The sequence below is a fragment of the Topomyia yanbarensis genome, chromosome 2, assembly GCF_030247195.1.
Source record: "Topomyia yanbarensis strain Yona2022 chromosome 2, ASM3024719v1, whole genome shotgun sequence".
NCBI classification, from domain to species: domain Eukaryota; kingdom Metazoa; phylum Arthropoda; class Insecta; order Diptera; family Culicidae; genus Topomyia; species Topomyia yanbarensis.
In genome coordinates this window covers 254,755,703-254,778,370 of record NC_080671.1, presented here as the reverse complement: position 1 = coordinate 254,778,370, position 22,668 = coordinate 254,755,703, and the positions used below count along the sequence as shown (strand labels likewise).

General features: G+C 37.0%; 2 protein-coding genes across 8 annotated transcripts in view; both read right to left on the bottom strand.

Moving 5' to 3' along the window:
• Positions 1 to 10,727, bottom strand: part of LOC131683083 (integrator complex subunit 3 homolog) — an 891,455-nt gene extending 880,728 nt beyond the window's left edge. For 2 of the 5 annotated variants that reach the window (XM_058964901.1, XM_058964903.1), the window contains exons 1-2: positions 10,542 to 10,726; positions 1,512 to 1,996 (exon numbers count right to left, since the gene is read on the bottom strand). In XM_058964901.1, the coding sequence (XP_058820884.1) occupies positions 1,512 to 1,996; positions 10,542 to 10,607 (551 nt within the window). In that variant the 5' untranslated portion in view covers positions 10,608 to 10,726. Of the gene's footprint in view, positions 1 to 1,511; positions 1,997 to 10,541 lie in introns of all 5 variants that reach the window. The other 3 variants (XM_058964902.1, XM_058964904.1, XM_058964905.1) reach the window with 3 other exon arrangements.
• An 8,697-nt stretch (positions 10,728 to 19,424) lies between these two features.
• Positions 19,425 to 22,668, bottom strand: LOC131679015 (uncharacterized). Of its 3 annotated transcripts, XR_009303788.1 has the most exons (5): positions 22,534 to 22,668; positions 22,344 to 22,471; positions 21,947 to 22,243; positions 20,235 to 20,685; positions 19,425 to 20,168 (listed from the first exon to the last, which is right to left on the bottom strand). XR_009303788.1 is itself a non-coding variant. In XM_058959526.1 (4 exons), exons 1-4 carry the CDS (start codon positions 22,664 to 22,666, stop codon positions 20,677 to 20,679), a joined length of 567 nt encoding a protein of 188 aa, XP_058815509.1. In that variant the 5' UTR covers positions 22,667 to 22,668; the 3' UTR covers positions 19,425 to 20,676. The 3 variants fall into 3 exon arrangements, 2 of the variants coding, with proteins under 2 accessions (XP_058815509.1, XP_058815508.1); XM_058959526.1 differs by having other exon boundaries at positions 19,425 to 20,685; XM_058959525.1 differs by lacking the exons at positions 19,425 to 20,168; positions 20,235 to 20,685 and having other exon boundaries at positions 21,734 to 22,243.

Below are 22,668 nucleotides of genomic sequence, written 5' to 3'. Positions count from 1 at the left end.
TCACCGAGATCGCAAAATATCTGTGTTTGTATGTGTGTATGTATGTATGTATGTATGTATGTATGTATGTATGTATGTATGTATGTATGTATGTATGTATGTATGTATGTATGTATGTATGTATGTATGTATGTATGAATGTATGTGTGTGTATGTGCGGATTTGTTAACAAAATGTCCATATCGGTTTCTCGGAGATGGCTGAACCGATTTTTACAAACGAAGATTCAAATGAAAGGCATAATATTCCCATAGGTTGCTATTGAATTTCATTTTCAACCGACATCTTGTTCCGGATTACGAGTTGAAGAGTATGGTTACAAAACAAAATTTGTTGATTTGTCCACATCGGTTTCTCGGAATTTTCTGAACCGATTTTGACAAACTTGATTTTAAATGAAAGGTCCATCAGCTGCTGTTGAATTTTGTGTGGATCCGAGTTCTGGTTCCTGAATTACAGGTTGATACGTACGATCACGCAGCAAATCCCGATTCTAACGAATTCTGCGATGAATGTAAAAAGGTGAATTTTTTTCCAAAATGTAAACACAACTGTTGAATTTGTAGATCTAGGTCACCAACAGTCATTCAAAGTCTCTTTGGCCACACTGGCCACCATCGACGGATCCGGAAGCATCCAAATTCAGAATAACGGTTATATTGGTTTCTCGAAAATGGCAAGACCGATTTGATCAACTTAGTCTCAAATGAAGGGTGTTGCGTCCCCGGAAACTGATATTAAATTCCATCTCCATCCGACTTCCGGCTCCGGAGTTACTGGTTGTGGAGTGCGATCACATAGAAAACTCCGATTCAAACCGATACCGCGATGAATGCAAAAAGGTATATATACTTATATATACTTACCAAATGTAATAAGAATGAAAGACATTTCCATAATGTTATATTGTACGAACCAGCTGAACCATAGTTTGGAGCAATGAGAAAGGCACAATTGCACCTCTAGGTGGATTAAAACAGGTTTTTAGTTACTGAAATTTGCATGCAAACTTGTTCTCAATTTTCACTCCATGCATTTCGTCGCAGAATCGGCTTATTTTCAATAATTTAGAAAAATACTATTTTTCGTTTTTTGAAAAATATGTGCATCGGGCAGCAATTGAATAATAATTGTACAGAGTGAATAATAATCATACAGAAAGCTTAAAAGTTTTGTAACTATGTTGTATACAACATCATAAAGACACCCAAACGTATTTATGCGTGCAAATCAATAAAATTTATCACACACCATTTAAAATTCGATACATTATAAACGTTATTGGCATACACTGGAATCACTAAATCTTCATTCGTGAAAATTTACTTATATTTAAATTAAATGGTCAGCCATTTTGTATCCGCCATTTTGAATTTTGAAAATCTGACATCAAAATCGTAATTTGCGACCCCAAAAACCGTGGTATGTATATTTGCAGTATCGATGTATTTTAATATTGCAAAGTCGCTAGCCAGACGGAGTCTGGCCTTTTGATTTTTCTTTGTACTCACCTTAGGAAGGAGTACACTACCGTGCCAATAAGAAACTGATCTTTTGCTATCCATGAACGACTTTCGATGAATATATCGAGCAAGCCTTCCACGAGAGCTATGTTTTTTGCGCCTATATCTCCACCGCTGGCTTGTCTTAAGATATTCCAAATGATGTTATCTACGTTTAATACACGGTTCCGTATCAGTTCCTTTAGAAACCATAAAAGTTGCTTTCGAGGAATGTCATTTAATCTTTGATACTTTTCTGCTACAAGCATTGATAAATTGCTAGTTACAAATGAAAGTCCATCATGGGATAGCAAGGTAAGTTTACAATAGGCTTTTGTCGCTGCGCTGGGATCTGTCAAAATTAGGTGTATCATTGCCATTGATAGCTCTTCGTGTTGCTTTTCTGTGCGAATAGTACTAGATAATAGCTCATGGAGTCCATTTTCGTTTATATTCAGAACTTCCACATAACTACGGAAAGCTCTCTCATAGTTCTTAAAAGAAAAAAAGTTAATTTTGAAGTGAAATTTGCAGTTTATTATGTCGTTTTTGCTCGAAGTGAAACTGAGTCAGGTTCTAATAGAGCACTCTAGTTAGTGTGGCCACCACGAGTTTGGCGTATCCAAACGAGCAGAAATCTGACATATTTCTATTGTGAATACGTCACATTTTATGTTCGTTTGGATACGTCATGGTCTCATGGCCTGGCCACACTCTGTGGTTTTTGTTTGAAGCGAAACTGAGTCAGTTTCTAACCCCAACTGCTGTCAAAATGTATGAACTGATAGCGGTTGGGGTTAGAACCTGACTCAGTTTCGGGTTCAAGCGAAATCGCCATAACTAGAGTGCTCTAGGTTCTAATCCTAACTCTGGATAAACATGTGAAAAGGGCAAATCGCAAATGAGAGCCTCTGTTTACTTTCTCTTTCGATTGTGACATAATTATAAACCTTTCCAACATTGTTTCAATAAATAACGAAAGACTGATGTCAGCTAGCATATTATGCTAAGAGTTAAAGAGCAAACGTAAAAGCGACCTAGTTATTGACAGAAAAGCAAGTAAATACAGCTATTGCATATTGCTATTGGGATATGCCCTTTTCACATGTATATCCAGAACTGCTGTCAAAATGTGTGAACTGACAGCGGTTGTGGTATTTAATGTACACTGATGTAGAGGTTTTGCACTTTCTAGCAGAAGTGTCAATGGAACATAGTTTTCTGCACTTCTGCTAGAAAGTGCAAAACTAGTGCAGAACCAGTGCACTCCACTAACGACGTTGAATCCGCTGAAAATTCAGCGTCCTTTTACTCGGTTACACTACCCATGATCGCATAGTTTTCCCGTTTTCTATGGGATTTCCTATTGGGGTTTTCGATTGATTGACACCGGTGTAGCGGAGTCCACTGAAACTGCACCGTTTTCCGCTTTCTAGCAGAAGTGCAGAAAACTGGGTATGTTCCATTGAGACTTCTGCTAGAAAGTGCAAAACCAGTGCAATCCACTACACCGGTGTCAATCAATCGAAAATCCTTTATCTTTATGCGACTGATATGCGATCATGGGCAGTACATTGGTGCACATAAGAGATTATAACTACTAGAGGTCGCATGTCGCTAATAACACTGAAAATTTATCATCTAACTTTCACATATGCTAGGCCCATTAGTTTGACACCTATTGCCCCGAGTACACACATTGAGTTCTACAAGATGACGACACGAATGAACTCATGATGAATGAAATTCATGTTTGACAATTCTCGGTGGTTTGTTTACTTTGTCAGTTGCGTGAGTTCGAGTGCAACGGGTGCTCATCTATTAGGCAATCCATTAGACGTTTGTTTGACAATTCAGCGGTGGGTTCTGTCAACAAGTCTACTCCTGCGAACAGAAAAACTCGTCCGACAAACAACTTTGTTAGTCCGATTCGTTTGATGTTGGATCGAATCAACGATATTGTCGGACGTCGCACCCCTCGGAGTAACGTCAGAATAAGTAAACAAGAAATAATCAGCTGATCAAAAACGTCTCATGGATTGCCTAATTGCATTTGCACTCACGTAACTCCCATGTAAACAAACCACCGAGATTTGTCAAACGAAGTTCATCCGGCTCATTTTGTTGGGTTATGTTGGTTGGTGTAAAACCTAATTGCAAAGTAAGAGCATGTTCATGAGTGTTTCAGTTCTAGATTCATAATGTTCTATTATATAAAACTGAAAATTTTAAAACTAGAAACTTGCTGTCCCCAGCAGCGGTTTTAGCGGATGTTCTATTCAGTGTAAAATTCATGTCTCGCCATTCCTTCAGCGTTACTGCATTCAAATTTATTTTTCCCCAGTCTATCGGGTCTAAGTGTCTGTGCTGAAAACTTAGCATGTATTTAAAACACAGTTCTAAACGTGTTTTAAAATCAGCGACAGATAGAACGGAGTCGTACAACAGTTTTAAATTTTGAAATAAAACTGTTCGAAATTATAAAACAAAACGCTCTGCTAGGGATGTGAATGTTTCAGTTCCAGTTCTACTTTGAAACTCCTATACAAAATAAAACGCTCCTGAACATGCCCTAAGAGCATGTTCAGGAGTGTTTCAGTTTTAGATTTATAATTTTGACAGTTCTGTAATATAAAACTGAAAATTTTAAACCTGGAACTTTCTGTCCCCAGCAGCAGTTTTAGCGGGTGTTCTATTCAGTTTAAAATTCATGTCTCGCCATGCCTTCAACGTTACTGCATTCAAATTTATTTTTCCCCAGTCTATTGGTTCTAAGTGTCTGTACTGAAAACTTTGCATGTATTTAAAACACAGTTCTAAACGTGTTTTAAAATCATCAACAAATAGAACGGAGTCGTATAACAGTTTTATATTTTAAAACAAAACTGTTCGAAATAATAAAACAAAACGCTCTGCTGGGGATATGAATGTTTCAGTTCCAGTTCTACTTTGAAACTCCTATACAAAATAAAACGCTCCTGAACATGCCAAGGGCATCTTCAGAAGTGTTTCAGTTTTAGATTCATAATTTTGACAGCTCTATAATATAAAACTGAAATTTTTTAAAACTGTAACTTGCTGTCCCCAGCAGCAGTTTTAGCGGGTGTTCTATTCAGTTTAAAATTCATGTCTCGCCATGCCTTCACCGTTACTGCAATCAAATTTATTTTTCCCCTGTCTATCGGGTCTAAGTGTCTGTGCTGAATACTTTCTATGTATTTAAAACACAGACGTGTTTCAAAATCAGCAACAAATAGAACGGAGTCGTATAACAGTTTTAAATTTTATAACAAAACTGTTCGAAATTATAAAACAAAACGCTCTGCTGGGGATGTGAATGTTTCAGTTTCAATTCTACTTTGAAACTCCTATACAAAATAAAACGCTCCTGAGCATGCCCTAATGGGATACAACATCAGGGTGGCCAGACCTACCTTTATCGGTAGTCCTACTGATTTTCGGCTTCCCTACCGAATCACAAACGACCAGGGGGAACTACCGATCTTTTTGTATTCCTATCGAAAACTACCGATTTTTATTGATTTTGAGCACAGCCTACACCAACTTTCATTTTTGGATTGGATTTGGTCTGAAATTGTATTCAGCATTTTACAATTCAACGCTTTTTTGTGAAAAGGGCGATACTTACAAATGTAAACATAAGGCTTTTTTCATACATGCGAATGAGGGCTTTGAAACGCAACAAATTAAGCTAAAAATTTGGATTCTACGATATTGTTTTCTTATGGCGATTTCGCTTGAACCTGAAACTGAGTCAGGTTCTAACCCCAACCGCTGTCAGTTCATACATTTTGACAGCAGTTGGGGTTAGGAACTGACTCAGTTCCGCCTCAAACAAAAACCACATTAAACTATAGCAAAAAATACAGCGGGCGAAACTGTATTTTTGTTTATTTAAAGTTTCGCCCTCCACGCTCCATGCAAACAAACAGGGCGATACTTTTTTCCTAGCAGTTTAGAGGCGAAACTGTTTTTATCGTATTTTTTTAGAATTATCAAGCTGATTGGCGATTCTACGTTGAAACCGCTCGCAGATAGCGCTGGAAGGAAAGTGTTGCTGATTTTATTCTGTTCTGTCATAGTGCATATATTTTCTGAACACATTGGTAAAAAATGACTTTTAAACACCAAATTACCGATCAATTTGTTGATAATTGTTTATGAAAATGAAGGAAAACCATCATTTTATAAGATGATGAGTAAACATCTTGCGAAAAGAGTGTAAAACATAGTGGTTTCTAATATTATTCGCAGAGCTATATGCGCGCTGTTTCGAAATGTAATTTGTTGAGCACCGTAGCCGTCGCAACAGCATTTCCCATTCGTCCTAAGTTAAGCTAAACCTTCATGAGATGGTGTAAATTCGTGAAGCTCTCCAGATCAGGCGAGGAAAGAATATATCCGGCTAATAGGAAAGTGTCAGCTTTGTATCATGCACAGCCGATCCTTCTCTCCGATAGTCTTCACTGAATCTCCTACGTAGTTCAAAATATGAAGAAGTTTGACATTGGTACTGATTGGGTCTCGGTTTCGAGTTGGAACTTTATTTATGGAACGATTTTTTATAACCACAATAATACCCCGATAACATTTCGAAGAAATGTATGAGTCAAATAGTTGCAAATGACTGTAATTTCAGAATAATTGCAAATAAAACTAAATTTCTTACTCGTTTCATTCATATTTTGGCTGTGGTAAGCTTTTTCCGAGAAGATAATGAAGATTTTGTTTGGTTTTGCCGCAAATCGCCAATACCAGCTGTAAATAGTAACAATAATCGTTATTGAAAAAAATCCGGACGAAATCGGTGGTGTAAAAAGGTAGTTATTGTAAAAAACGTAAGGGCGATACTTCAATGCCGATAGGTGGGACCGAAAAAGTAAACAATCGCTAAAGGGGCGATACTATCATTTTGTCAATTTCAATAGCAAAAACAAATTTTAATTTAATAATTTCAAATACTTTATGAAGTTTTGGGTTTCGATCACTGAATCATGCAATCTAGAATGTAAAGAACACAATGGTTCCTAAATAGGAAATAAAACCAAGTCTAGAAATATTCACTGTTGATTTTCTTTCAATGGTGTCACTGCTAGTATCGCCCTTTTCAAGAAAAAGCGTTGAATTCTTTGTCAACGCTAAAGAGACTAGAATAGCAAAGAGACGCCATGTTCCGTTTGGAATTCCAATTTTACTGTCAATGTCATTCCAAACGAACAAGAGAGTTGTCAATCGTAAATGTTTAGCATTATGTGGCATTGTTTTTAAGGCAGTATTGTTATGCAATTCATTAAAATTACTAAAGATTTTAAAGATAAAAATTATATTCTCAAACCAAATTTGTTACAATACCATCGTGTTTAGAAACGCTAAAGAGAAAAGGGCTTATGGTTTTATGGGAGCACGAAATTCAGCATGAGGGTAACGAATACCAAATGATGCAAATAATACATTTTGACCTAATATGGTTTTGCTGCTGCAAAATACGATTCCTGCGGATATTCCTATGTTTTAGTTGTTCGAGGAACTCAGCAGAGCAGAAGCGGCATCGGATTTTTATATTGGTTAGAAGAAACAAACGGAATAACAACAAAAAAGTTTGGTGAGGCTTGCACATTTGCAGGTTTGCCTGTGACCTGTAGCATGGTTGCTAGTTGAATTGTTTTCACATAATTAAGATGGCGTCTCTGCTATTCTATAGCAATGAGGTACATATAGGTGTGGCAGAACACACGGTTTGCTAGTGTTGGCAACCAAAAATATGTAAATAATCCAGAAGCACATAGCGGTCACACGATTCAATGGGAGCGGAACGACCGGTATGCCGAAAGCAGGTCGATTTATATTGCGATCACTCACACCACTCATGTAAGATTCATCTTACGAATACCAAAGTGCCATCTTCGCCAGACCTGTATAAACCAAAGAGAATAGGGAAAGAGACGAAGAGTGAAAATCAGTCAAAACGGCAACACTCCCTTTATGATGATTTCAACACTAGAATTTTGGCAACCGCTTCCACAGGCAGCACCAGGGATGCCAGATTTGCAGACAAGTCTGTAAATTGGCAGACTTTTAATTTAAGCTGCAATTTTTTGCGATGGGGCAGATATTTGCAGATTTTTTAGTTTGGTTGCAGATATTTACAGATTTTTGAATATAAAGGCTTTTGTTACATGTTTGTTCATCCCAGACTTTTAAAATTATTATTGCAGACATTTGAAAAAAGTACCTGGCATCTCTGGGCAGCACTTTAAATGACTCCTATTATATTTTGAAAAGAAACCGTATGTCGATCGTTGGCAAGATGCGAGAAAGGTGGGAACATTTGACACTTTTGAGTGTATTAGTTTAATACTTGCAAAATTAAACATGGCGGCCGGGGCTCTTGAAGTGAACGAACGAGCATCCTGATTCTTTGGCGCACGATGAAAAGTGAGAAAAGGCCGAGCTTCACCTCGGATCTGCCTATTAGAACACTTAGGGACACTTTTTACTTCGAAAAAAAAAACCGATTAAATTAACTATGACCGAAACGAAAGAAAACTTATGGCAACAGAAAGGCCCACTACGTCATTTGTTTGTGCTTTTCTTCTTCATATCCTCTTGTTTTTTCGGCTTCATCAAAGAAAAATGACAACCGCACTCACACACATAGGGTTGCCACCCCTCCGGGTTTGACCCGGAGACTCCGGATTTCGGAAGCGATCTCCGAGCCTCCGGGTTTTACATCAAATTCTCCGAGTTTGGTGGGAAGAAGCGCAATTTATATTTTTGTGAAATTATTTTATTCTTTACAAAATATTTTAAAAGTCTAAGTTAATTATTACTCTGGTTCAGATTTATTTTTTCCGACTAACTCTTCGTTTCAAGGTGACGAGGATGAGTTCACCAAATATTGCTGATTTCTTTCACAAAGCAATGAATGAAAAATAAATCAAATTTACTCCAAATTAAGGAAAGTAATATTTCGCTATATGCTACAATTGAAATGTTGCATCCCATTAAGTCGCTCAAAATTGTGTAAAAAAGTTATTTTGCTGCAATTTTACCAAATCACTTCACCGTTAGTGGTGCTGCACCAAGATTTGTTCCAATCCAACTGGCTAGAGCAACATCGAGTTCTTCCGGTGTTGTTACTCCTGCAGCGACCCTTAAGTGTTGGCTTGGAAGATGAGTTTTACCCCTTTGTTGCGACCTCTGGCTCTGGTGATGAATAACCGAAACCACAAAGTGCTTCCCATGCGATAGCGCTGCCTGCCTCCTTTGCTCGCCTTTTCCTGTTAGTTGTGGAGAAGAGCAATGCTCGTTCCACTTATCCTCCACAGCGAGAGTAGCTGGTGCTTTTATATTCTATACACTTAGTCAGGGAAATGAGTATTTCACACCTGAATAAACCGAAAAAATCGTTCTCAAACGTGAACAATTTACAGCTTTACTCTAACGTAGTAATAAAAAGCAATTAAACTGCTCTAAAATGCCGAGCAATCGCTTTGATCCATATTTCTGTCTAGTTCCACCCAAAATCCACCTCCCGCCCTTTCGCCGGTCTGTGAGAATCTCCAGGTCAAAGCCTCTCCAGAGGTGGCAACCCTACACACACAGAAAAAAATGTGCACACTTGTAACCGTCTTGGATCGTTGGATTTGTTTATCAAATGATGTGCTTTTTGAAACAAAGAGATGAAATAATTCTAAAGCTTGTTAATACATATACTCTAGAATGCACCTTAAAATCATGACTGAACTAAATTCTGACGAAAATTCAAATTTCTTTTTTGATAGATGTACAATACTTATCTCCTCCAACTCAGGCATGAGTAATGTTTATTTACATTGCACGATTGGTATGCTCAATAAGGTATTTTTGGCTTCACACTATTCGCCTCTTTCCCTATTCTCTTTGCTATAAACGACATTGATTCTATAGTCTCTTTAGTCAACGCTACGTTTTTGGGACAAAAACACGGCCTACCAATAAACTTTTAGTAAGTTTACCGATATTAAGGAATTCTATCTAGCCACCCTGTACAACATGCTAGAGCGAGACCCCATGTTTCAGTCCGTGAATACATGTGGGATTTTCGATTGATGTGCACCGGTGTAGTGGAGTGCACTATAGCACTCTAGTTAGAGTGTAGCCAAGAGGCCACGACGTATCCGAACGAACATGGAATTTGACGTATACACAATAGAAATACGTCAAATTTCATGTTCGTTTGGCTACGTCATGGCCTCTTGGCCACACTCTAACTAGAGTGCTCTAGAGTGCACTAGTTTTGCACTTTCTAGCAGAAGTGTCAATGGAACATACCCAGTTTTCTGCACTTCTGCTCAGAGATGCCAGATTTGCAGACAAGTCTGCAAATTCGCAGACTTTTAATTTAAGCTGCAGATTTTTTCGATGACGTAGATATTTGCAGATTTTTTAGTTTGGTTGCAGATATTCGCAGATTTTTTAGTTTGGTTGCAGATATTTGCAGATTTTTGAATACAAAGGCATTTGGTTACACTAGCTTTCTTGACATTTTTTGTTCTTCCCAGACTTTTAAAATTATTATTCCAGACATTTGAAAAAAGTACCTGGCATCTCTGCTTCTGCTAGAAAGTGCAAAAATGGTGCAGTTCCAGTGCACTCCAATACACCGGTGTAAATCAATCGAAAATCCCAAGTAGGCAATCTATGAGACGTTTCTGGTCAGCTGATTAATTCTTGTTTACTTCTTCTGACGTTACTCCGAGGGGTGCGACGTCCAACAATATCGTTGATTCGATCCAACATCAAACGAATCGGACTAACGAAGATGTTTGTCGGACGAGTTTTTCTGTTCGCAGTAGACTTGTTGACAGAACCCACCGCTGAATTGTCAAACAAACGTCGTGGTGGATTGCCTAATGGAGGCAGTGGCGCTTTGCTCTCTCTAGTAGTTATCTCTTGTGCACATCAATCGGAAATCCCATCAGTTTCAGGGTCAAACAAAAGCGCTATTAGATATTAGTAAACATTAAACTGTATTACCTCTTCGAAATCGTCCTTGACATCAATAATTGTATGCATAAAAAGTTTTGATTTTGTGATTTCCATTATTTTGTTCGCATTCTGTAATTAATTAATTTTCTAATAAAAAACTTTCTCCTTGTCCTGACAAAAAATTTATCCAAAGGGCTCTGGTCTAATACGATTAATAAATTACAATAACAATTTTGCAGAGAAAATAGGAAGAGAGACGAATAACCCAGAGACAATACCTATAGTTACTACACGCTCATTCATAGCAACTCAAATTTGAGTGGCTGGCCCTAGGGGCAGATCACTCTAACCCAGTTTAGCTCAGCCGGAAATGAACCGGAATTCTGGCTGGTTCCAGTTCGTGTTCCGGCTCCAGTGACACAACCGATTCTAGTTAGAATCGGTTGTTGCACTGGAGCCGGAATACGAACTGGAACCAGCCAGAATTCCAGTTCATTTCCGGCTGAACTTTACTGGGAAGAATGTATAACAAATTTGCATCAAATTAGAAAAAATGCATTTAATTTCCATTTTTGCATCAGCTTGGCACTCCCTCGCAGAAAAGTTTGTTTAACAAACGTCCTACGCTGATCCACTTTGTTCGACGTTTTGTTAAATGTAGGCCTAGTTTTTCTATAGGGTTTTGACGTCTTACACGCAACGCAAACCACATTGCAGGCAACGCAAAAACATTGCACGCAACACAAAATACATTATGAATTTCTATTTTGATGGAAATAAATGCATTTAATTTCGCTGATTTTTAAAAATGCATCACAAGTGATCTGCCCCTAGGGCTGGCCACTCTATTTCATAAAAAGTGCACGTAGTCAAAAAATGAGTTTGTCTCATTTACTCAGTTTTGAGTTTGAGATGCAAATGCCAAATTTGAGAACATTTTACTCAAAAATCAAATGTGAAAAATAATCATTTAGTATTTTTCCTATTATTACAAAGAATGATATCGATACTTCAATTATCATTTACCTGTACTTCCAGGCGCTAGCGATGTCCGGAAATATAATCCGACGACGTTTTGGACATCTCTTTCATGCCAATCGGCACTTCGTATTAATGGCTTAAACTATAAAAACCAGAAAGAAATTTAGATTTGAATAAAAACAAAACTCAGAGAAACCTACCTTTTAGTTTCCTGAATGTTCCGCGTCGACTCTACAGCTACTAGTTGCGAGGCATGATCTTTTATAATGGTTTTATTCGGCGTTAAACTCCATGCTCTTTTACTTGAAAATAACTATTTTTTTCATCCGAACCTTTAAAAATTTAATGGTTACTCACCAGTTGAGTTAATTCTACTCAAATTGACTCATTTTTTGACAGACTGCCTCTATTTTTGAAATTGAGTGCTCTGAACTCAAATTTTGAGTAGCTTTGAATGAGCGTGTAGGAACAAATACAATTTGCGAATGCGATTTAAAGGCAATTTCAATACTTAGACAAATTTTCTGGCGGCTGAAATGGACTTGGTTGTTTTTTGCGTTTTTCAAACATGGCGGTTCGTGTTTGGCTTAAGTTTAAATTTGTTTTTTGAACAATTGGTGTGTTCTCCCAGTAGATACAGAACACTAGATAAGGATTGTCGCTGGTGTTCCCATTGTTTTCGCCTCGGAACATGTTTGTTTTGCTTTCGGTATATATCTGTCAAGTTATCGAAAGTCTCTCTAGTAAAAGTCTTTGGTCCGCACTTTTGGTACACGCAGAAAAATATGGCCTGCTTGTAACCACAAACCGTTTAGTTGAACTTCGAATTAGTAAAAGGCAGAGTTTGCCTTTCTTCAATTCAGTCTCGTTTATTTTTCTGTGATTTTTATGAATTCATGATCGAAAACGTCCAATGCATAAAATATACAGCAGAATAAACGAGAGGCAAACAGAAAAATTACGTGATATCTGCTATGAAACAAATTTCTATGTGGCATACTATTATAATTTCATTAGTGCTCACATGATATCTATGCGTGACAGGTAATTTTTATTTGCTACTACAAGTTGCAAAAAAAATATGTGTGAAATCAATATATTCAATTTTCTCGGTGTACATTTTCGACTGTTATTGTTATGAGATGGAAGAGTAGATACAGAACACTAGATTAGGATTGTCGTTGGCATCAGTGGTTGGAACATCATTGTTTTGATTCCGGGATATACCTGTCAAATGGGCCAAATAAAAAAAAGCAAAAAAATAATCCTCTATCGTTGTTTCATAGCGACCAATCATTTTTGTTTCTTTTCGCCAGCAAAGCAATGGCCATTCTCGGTTGATGTATTTTCACTAATTAGAATGTACAAATTGTCTAAATCTGTACTGAATTTTAATGAATTTTCATTTCCTTGTGCGGTATATACAAACTCTTCCATCTCATAACAATAACAGTCGAAAATGTACACCGAGAAAATTGAATATATTGATTTCACACATATTTTTTTTGCAACTTGTAGTAGCAAATAAAAATTACCTGTCACGCATAGATATCATGTGAGCACTAATGAAATTATAATAGTATGCCACATAGAAATTTGTTTCATAGCAGATATCACGTAATTTTTCTGTTTGCCTCTCGTTTATTCTGCTGTATATTTTATGCATTGGACGTTTTCGATCATGAATTCATAAAAATCACAGAAAAATAAACGAGACTGAATTGAAGAAAGGCAAACTCTGCCTTTTACTAATTCGAAGTTCAACTAAACGGTTTGTGGTTACAAGCAGGCCATATTTTTCTGCGTGTACCAAAAGTGCGGACCAAAGACTTTTACTAGAGAGACTTTCGATAACTTGACAGATATATACCGAAAGCAAAACAAACATGTTCCGAGGCGAAAACAATGGGAACACCAGCGACAATCCTTATCTAGTGTTCTGTATCTACTGATGGAAGAGTTTGTATATACCGCACAAGGAAATGAAAATTCATTAAAATTCAGTACAGATTTAGACAATTTGTACATTCTAATTAGTGAAAATACATCAACCGAGAATGGCCATTGCTTTGCTGGCGAAAAGAAACAAAAATGATTGGTCGCTATGAAACAACGATAGAGGATTATTTTTTTGCTTTTTTTTATTTGGCCCATTTGACAGGTATATCCCGGAATCAAAACAATGATGTTCCAACCACTGATGCCAACGACAATCCTAATCTAGTGTTCTGTATCTACTGTTCTCCCCAGCTCCCTGTCAAGGACGACGTCTCTGTACAGCCAGCATCACTGCCATGAAAGGCAAAACATTGATTTTGAACCGAATGATTAGAAGCTGTATTTAGTTACAAAATGTCGATTTTCTGAATGATATGATATTAAATCATCCCACAAGATGCAAAACGTCGTGTGGAATGCTTGAATATCGAGCATAGTGCCGAACATAATTCTTTGTTTGGGGCTTTATAGCTATAACGCCCCATATATGTCGGTCGCTGTCAAACTCCATATGATGGTATAGGGTTGTCAGGAGGCTGGTTCTCCCTTGTTCTTTGTTTGTCCAGGGCACTTTATTTGGCCAAAGAATGTGGGAAATTGTGGAATCGTGTTTAAGTACCCGAATAGAAATGTATAGTAACAAAACCATCCCAAGTAACCACTAAGCCGTAACAATGGCATCAATTCGGTTCTATAGTCGCTTATAGAACATGGGTAACTAAGCTTATAGGCATCATATTGTACATGAGTGCTGTTCAAAAGCCACTTTTGGCGAAATATTCGGCTGATATACAGCCTACTCCCACTTTTCCACCGCGCCTATGGCGAAATGTCAAAACAATTTGTGTAATGGACTGGACCTAGGGGCATATCACTTGCGATGTATTTTTAAAAATCAGCGAAATTAAATGCATTTCTTTCCATCAAAATAGAAATTCGTAATGTATTTTGCGTTGCGTACAATGTATTTTGCGTTGCGTGTAAGACGTCAAAACCCTTCAAAAAATTAGCCCTACATTCAACAAAACGTCGAAAAAATGAATCAGCGTAGGACGTTTGTTAAACAAACTTTTCTGCGAGGGAGTGCAAAGTTGATGCAAAAATGAAAATTAAATGCATTTTTTTAATTTTGCGCAAATTTGTTATACATTTCGACGAGAACATTTCAAATGGGCCGATAAACAAAACGTCAACATTTCCAGTTAATACTTACTTCAAATGGACACTAAAAAAGCTTTATACATACCTTAAATAAGCCGAATCTGAAGCCTGGCTGTTGGCGAAATAATAGATTATCGAAAAGGCACATAAGCAAAATAACTTGTTTTGCTTATGTTCCCTTCCATTTCCCCTCAAAAATTAACGGTTCATAGACACCAAACAACAAAGTGAAAAAAATTGTTTATGGGCCCTTTTCTTAATGAAAAAGACTATACTTGAAAAGGGAGCAAAAACATCCCAACACCAAGAAAGGGATCAAAATAAAAGTCACATAATCATTTGCTGTAAACAAAAGGGTTCACCCTCACGCACTATAAGCTAACGCCTCGCCGAAAAGGGATTATGGGAGAGGGCACAAAACGAGTGCGATGTTGCAAAAGGGCCCAAAACATTTATCTACACAAATCGTTCAAAATACATTTTTTTTAATAAATGTGATATACACGCAGAAAAATGAATTATATAAACCTATTAAAATTATGGATTGGATTCAATAAAAAAAATTATTGTTTCCCGACCAATAATATTTTTTATTGAATTTAATAAAACAAACTTATTGTTTTTATTTAAAATATTGTTTCTAAAATGTATATTTAGGCAATGGCAATCATTATTTTTATTGATTTTACAATATTTTTATTGATATAATAATGGTGTCCTTATCAAAATAATAGTATTTTTTGTGCAATAAAAGAAGCTGTCGAGCAAAACAATAATACTTTTTATTGATATAATAATGAAGCGCTGATCAAAATAATAATATAGTTATTTATAAACAAAAATAAATTATTGGTTTATATATTGATAGATTAATAGATTTAGATACATATTCGGAAATTTTCGGAATAAGAATCAACTTTATTGTATTTGTTGTAATTTTATTACACTATAGTAATTATAGTAATTAATTTTAATCTATGCGAATGAAATTACAGTATCTGAAATATTCCTTTCCATTGAATGTATGCAGATTAATGACTTGCATTTGTAACCTATCAATATTGTTCAAAGCGATAATTTCATCTGTTCTTGAAACTAGAAACGATTGCAGATGGGCATTGAAGGTAATGTATCGAATTTTCTTACAAATTAGTGTTATATCATTATTTTTATCCTTGGCAATTGAATTCAACTCGAATATTTTAACCAACTCAATACCTACAAAGAAAATTGTATTAGCCGTGTATAAAACATTTTTTATGATTACACTGCTTATGAATTGAATAGCGTTATGATCTTGAAATTTTTCGTTAAGAGAATCTAATTCTAGAGTAAGCGGTTTAACTGTAGCTATTGAGTCGCCAAGGTCTACAATAGGTTGAACAAAAACATTGTTAGCAATATTAAATGCAAACTTATATGCTGTTTTAATTCCTAATGATTTACATATATTTGTTTTATTGTTATTAGTTTTACAATATTGCTTAGCATCCCGATGTTTGGCCTCACACCGCATGGCCCACTGGTGCCGTGGTGTACCTGAATATACAACGAATGATGCATAATGTACAAGATGATGATGTTTTGGTTTTAGGCAATCATCGAATAGAGATTGATACCTTGAATGATGTGTATGAATTAGGCACTTTAACGTTTCAACTAATTTCTGCGAAATCTCACGTAACATGAGTATGTGACATATCTTCAACAAAGTACAGAAATATTCCCAAACTTCGTCACATAGTGGAATACGATCTCCTACTATAAGAGGTAAAAATAATATTATATTTTTTACTTCGTTCGCTGTCATTTTTATTTTGCTTTTAATCAGATTGGCGTCTTTTATATCAGTTGGAATATTATCGGAATTTAAATTCCCGAAGATAAACGAATTTTTTCTGGTGTTAAACTCGCCTAGAGTAAAATATTTTTTATTAAAAACAAAATAATTTAAACAATGTACGAGTCCGTATATACAAACGCCCTCCCATAGGTCGTGCATAACGTCGAAGTAAAAATTATAAGTAACATGGAAAGAAGGAATTTTGTTAAAAACACTTTCTCTTTTCAAGCCAGTGCGTGATACATCCTGTAAATCTACATCTTCGGCATAGTTTTCTGTAGTCCTATAACTATCCTTAAATTCAATTGTGTCTTTTTCTCTCTCCAATCTATTTCGTTTGGCAGTAATAATTTGCTCGCGCTGATTCTGCAAAATCCAAGATGCTGGATAGACCCAAGTTATCACCTGTTATGAAGCCTATCATGAAATATACCGTTATTAGTTTGCCTTCGTAATGAACTTCAAGACCGTTTTCCTCAAGATCAATAAAAATATTTATCAAATTGTTATACAAATCTTCATTTTCTAACGCTTTTCTATCCTGTGTGAGAATATAGCCTGCCACGAGAATATTTACTAATTTACCAAGAACATAACTTGGTAAACAGGGTATATAATAGTAAATACCACAAATCGACGTTTCTGAAGAATGTGGTGAAACCAACGACACGACTAGACACTTGCATTCCAAAATTGTATCTCAAATCTGACTACCCCTCAGTAACTCAGGTAACTGGTAATGTCAAATTTGACGTTTGGCAATAAAAGGCACGAAACTGGCAACATTATTTAATCTGTTATTTTTTCATAATAATACATAGTTACCGTTATAACCCTTGGTTACCTTCGTGTCATAAACAATAAACGGGGTTTTGTTTCAGTGCCTTCACTATATTCCCGGATTCTCGTGCTTTATGGACATTTGGGACAGGTATAATAATACTATTGTGCTAGTTAATTAACTAGGCTTAATCTCTTATGAGGTGCTACTTTCCGTTCCATGCTACCGGATCAACAAAACCTTTGACTAAAACCTGCACCTCAAGTTAGATTACCAGACTTCTTAATTAGATATCTTATTTAAATACTTTAACAAGGCATTACTTCCTTACAGAGATGACGTGCACACTAACGGTAATCAATTCCATGATCTGCAGGCAGAATATCTCTACATCCACTGATGACATACAAATTTGAGCCTTACGGAAAGCAAAAATCGATTTTCCCAGAAGGAACAACCTGGCGGAAACGTCTGGATACATATTGGCAAAGTACAGTGTACAGTCACGATAAGTGTGGCACAGCATTCTTCAATTTCAGCATTCTAATCAATCATCGATTTACATGCACCTGTAAGAGACTGTACAAGTGCACTGTATGTGACAATGTATTTCCCCAAATCTTACACGTTCACCTCCACAAGGGTGACTGAGTGAGTGACCGTACAACTGCACCTTGTGGGGTAAAGATGTTATGTCCAAGTCTGCTCTAAACGTACATTCATCATAAGAGTGAGCAACCATTCATATGCACCACGTGTGGCGTGATTTATCGGCAGGTTCACACTTGAAGGCCACACATATTCAAATGAATGGGCTCCATGAACCGGACGTATAAGTGCAGCACATGTTGTAAAAAATATCTACCGAAAACACTACTCACCGTACAACTGCGGTTTCGTACGTGCAAACGACCGTACAAATACACTGTGTGTGGCAAAGAATTCCCTGCATCTGTTTCCTGGACTACTAACAGTAGCGTTATAAGTGCATCCGGTGGCGAAAAGTGTGATTTAAAGAAAACAAGTGAGCGTGCGTATTTTGTGTCTGGCAAAATATTTGGATGATATTCGAGTGTTTTCCGTATTACTCTAATTTTGCCAAACGTTTTGCTCATTCCCTGTGTTTAGCTGGTGGCAGGAGACGACTTGTAGACGAATAGAAACGTGCACCATAGCACTTCTCTCCACACTGATTGATTGCACACGAACGCGAAATGTGTGGCAAACTGTTCGGATGAATATACTAGTAAACCATTGCATCGGATGGATCCGTGACACAATTTCGTGGTTTCGATAGTAAATAAAGAATTACTAAATTAGTATTGTATTTGATTTTTTAACCAAACAAACCGATTTAGGACCACTTCAAAAAATTTGCGATGGTCGATCTCGTACTGACAGTAACATAACCAAAAAAATTACCCCATTTACTTATTGACCAAAAACATTTCTGAGGCAGGATTTCCTTCGATCTAAATCGCATAAACACTGGCTCCCAAGTTACACTCAAATAATCCTAAACATGCATCAGTTGCTTTTGGGAGGTGCATAGTGGATACGATCGAATCTTTCATAACCGCAGCTGGATGAAGGAATTTTCAAAACAAGGAGGACAAACTGAAAACGAAAGAATGATTTCCTATACCCATTCGTGTAGTCCTATATATAAAAGGAGGGTCATGGTGTAAGCAATTCTGATCAGCTCCGATGTCTGAATAGTATGTATCGTTTGAAGTTGAAGGACCAGCACGATGCACGATCGATGTCTGAATGGTAGTACAAATTTAAAATCACAAGTAATGTTGAATTTGTTGCTGCTATCAACATCCTTTGACTCGTTATGGCCATGCTCATGTTACAGAAAAACGCTCGGTGATCTTCAGGATTGTCCAACCACTCTTTATAATCGGCAAACATTGGTGTCCACATTCACTACTTGAACGAGGGATCACACACTTGTGGAGGAAAATCTTGTGGAACCCAGCTATCGGCACTCTGCAGTCGTAACCATTGCAGTGTACTAATAATGGCATTCACTGTTCAGCCGTCAATGAGGCTGCTGATACGGTTTTATTGAAACGTACATATTACCGATAGATTGTTAAAATAAATTCTATAGTTTGTGTAACTAAACTCTGGTAAGCACTAAAACAAATATAAAGCAATTATCATCAAATTCGTAGGAAACTTCTTTGAAATGTATGTATTATTAATTAGTAAATTACTATTCAAAGTGACTTTACATATAACAGAATTACCGTATGGTATTTTATTATATATTACCCACTACAACGAAGCAATTCACAATTTCTTGTTGTAAGATTTTTTTCCGGAAACTTAATCGGCGTAACATGCTCTTATCAAACATGCTCACACTACTTCATCAAATCGGCTGTCACCAACCAACCAGATAGGTCGCGGTCCAGCATCAGCAGCATCCAAAGATATTTCGCAAACGAATTGAGAGATTCGTTTGCGATTTCATAATCAATAATGCTGTCGCAGGTTCGCCTCGCTCCGCACACCAGTAGTATTGCAATAAAATACTGTGTAGGTTTCGGTGCAGCACCCGGAAACTCCGGCGAGTGAAATAATGCCCTTGGTGTAGGAAAGGAATCGCAAGCAGCGAAGAAAACTCCTTGTACACGAAATTCTACTAATCCAGCTGAGTGGTGTCGAAGAGCATCCTGGCAGTTATCGGGAGGCTTGTTGACAATGTGAAAATCGGAAACAGTGTCAGGAAGTTTTCGACTGTGTTCAGGAAGCCCTGTCCTGCTCCGAGTTGGAAACAAAGTTCAGCGTGTTCATATCTTTGATGTAGGCACGTAGTCCAATCAGGACCGGAAGCCGATAGATGGTGCACATCCAGAACCAACGCGTTGAAATAAGAGACATAACTTTCTTTTGAGTGCTGAAACGAAATAAATTTTCAATCGGATGCTACCATTCTGTAACAAATAACATAATTCTTACTCACCAAAAGCAGTCATAAAAGTCCAGTTGGACTGTTTTATTCGGTTTTCCATTAGAAGTTTTGTTTATTTTAATATGGTGTGTTTGGTATCCTAGTGAAAATCCAAGCAGTGTTGCTCAAAACATAATTTTTTTGGTATTACCGAGGGGTGAGCCAATATACGGGTAACTTGCGATCAATTGCTCGGTCACATTTTCAACAGACCTGTTCCATGCAGTGCCTGGTCGTGTCGTTGGTGAAACGGTATCTCCAGTATTAAAATCGTCACAAAACAAATTCAATGGGATGATGATTTTCGATGACATGCCAAATATTCTCTGTTGCCATATCGTGCCGTCTACGATACTACGTATAATGCCATCCCGAGATGGCGCCAGATGATCAATTATTGTTTTTAGGACATCGTTGCATTCCAAATATTTCCTCAGGTGAAACTTGATCGGCATTAAAACCCCTACAGAAGGAAATGAATGTTAAGATCTTTGTATAACATCATTTGATTACAGTGTACCTTTGATTGTATTCATTACTTGGTTATTCTCGTCTAGAAGATTAGATTCAGTGAGATGTTTCGTAATCGGTATCGTATATTCTTGCGGTTGTTCATATAAATCGGCTGTTTTTAATGTTTGCATAAAAGTATATTCGGAGTGTAATCCATCAAATACATTGAATAATTTGCTGAGCATTAGTTTTATCTCTTCGCTTATACTTCCTGTGTTCTCTAGGCTTGAAAGCATTTCATTTAATGGGTTAAATATGTTTTTGAATATCATGTTGAACAGAGAACACTGTTTTTCTGGGTAATGTGTTAGCATTTAACCATTTGAGTGAAAGATTGATGCCACTTAAAGAGACTTCATTAAACTTATTAATAATAGAGCTAATGTCACTGGAATCAGGACGTTCAATTTCGTTTTCCGTCGATTTATATGAATTGTCGGATACATGAGCATATTCAATTAGATCTGAATGTACCTTACTCGTACAAGGATTTGAATTATCGTTACTACACTCGTTTCGAATGTCTGCATGATCTTGCGTGAAATGCTTTTTCAAATGTCTGAAAAATGATGATCGTATGCTAAATCTTCTCATGCATCGACCAATGTTACAAGCATATAGTCTAATGATTTGTGAAATCTGTTGATGTGTTCATACAACCGGACTGGCTCCGGGCTCGACCATTTACATCCACTTACTATGCATTTAATGATCATTTTAGATTAGAACGAATTGCAGAGCACAGAGTAACTTCGAACAGAAAGCAACCGAAATTCTGAATCATGAAAAAATATTCAAATAGTTTTATCGACACTTCCGCATGAAGCTAATTCAGTTTAACAGCTGAATTAGAAATCTGAATAAAACGTCTCCACTTGGTTATTTTTAGTTTTTTTAACCCAGTAAAGTTCAGCCGGAAAATGAGTCGAAATCCTGGCTGGTCCTAAGTAGTATTCCGACTCCAATGACTCAACCGATTCTAATTACAATCGGTTGTGTCACTGGAGCTGGAATACTAACTGATACCAGCCAGAGTTTCGGCTCATTTTCCGGCTGGACTTACTGGGAAGTAAATCCATGAGATTATATTATCTAGAGAGGGTACAACGATGTTCATGGAGGCAGTAGCGCTTTTTTGTTGGCCTACCGTACCAAAGATACGTATTTCTAGTTCAATGTTATTGTATCAAGTACATTACAATTTTCATTACCTGTGGTTCACTCGGGAATATCTGGCTCAGTTCCAATGACCTGCCCAAGAGTTCAACTGGTATTAATTTTGAAAACCGATCCTTGAATTCGTCAATGATGATGTGAGTGATAGCCTTCTTGTTCGTCCGGGTCAGATAACCAGTTTGTTTATAATTTTCAATAATCCCGCGACCTTTTGAAGACGTGTTCAACAAATAAGTGGCTGTGCACTTTTCACGAGATATTTCCGGTGGAAGGTCAGCTGCAGCAGACGTTGACGAATGCTGACATTTTATGCATGTGACAGGATGAATTCCCTATATAAAATCGATTAATTAATAAACGTATACGGATAGTGTTTTATATGGTGACATCAAAAATCACAAAATAGTTAATTAAATTTCTCCTACTTCTTACCTGTTTCTCACGCCAAGAATTTAACCCGAAAATGCACTTGGATCTTTCAGCCAGATGTGGAGATTGGATTAATTCCTCCAGCTCCTTCCTTTCCACAATTTTCAACGACTCGAGAGTGTAGCGGTTATCTGAAAATGGTGGATTTTTTTTGTGCTGAATGTATTATTCACAGAAAAGGTATTTTACTCACCTATGAACAAACCAATAACATCTAACGATAATCCAAATGAGGTGAGAAGGTCTACCACGGCCACTTCTTCCGTATCTAAAACCTCCGCTTCGACGGTTAGGTCCGACAACTCCGCTTCCTGCTTCGAACACATTT

Excerpts from the sequence above, each read along its gene's own strand:
- LOC131679015 (XM_058959525.1), bottom strand. The coding sequence starts at position 22,666 with ATGTGTTCGAAGCAGGAAGCGGAGTTGTCGGACCTAACCGTCGAAGCG. Across the intron at positions 22,472-22,533 it reads TGTTATTGGTTTGTTCATAG|ATAACCGCTACACTCTCGAG; the intron begins GTGAGTAAAATA and ends CACCATTTTCAG. Across the intron at positions 22,244-22,343 it reads ATTCTTGGCGTGAGAAACAG|GGAATTCATCCTGTCACATG; the intron begins GTAAGAAGTAGG and ends GATTTTATATAG.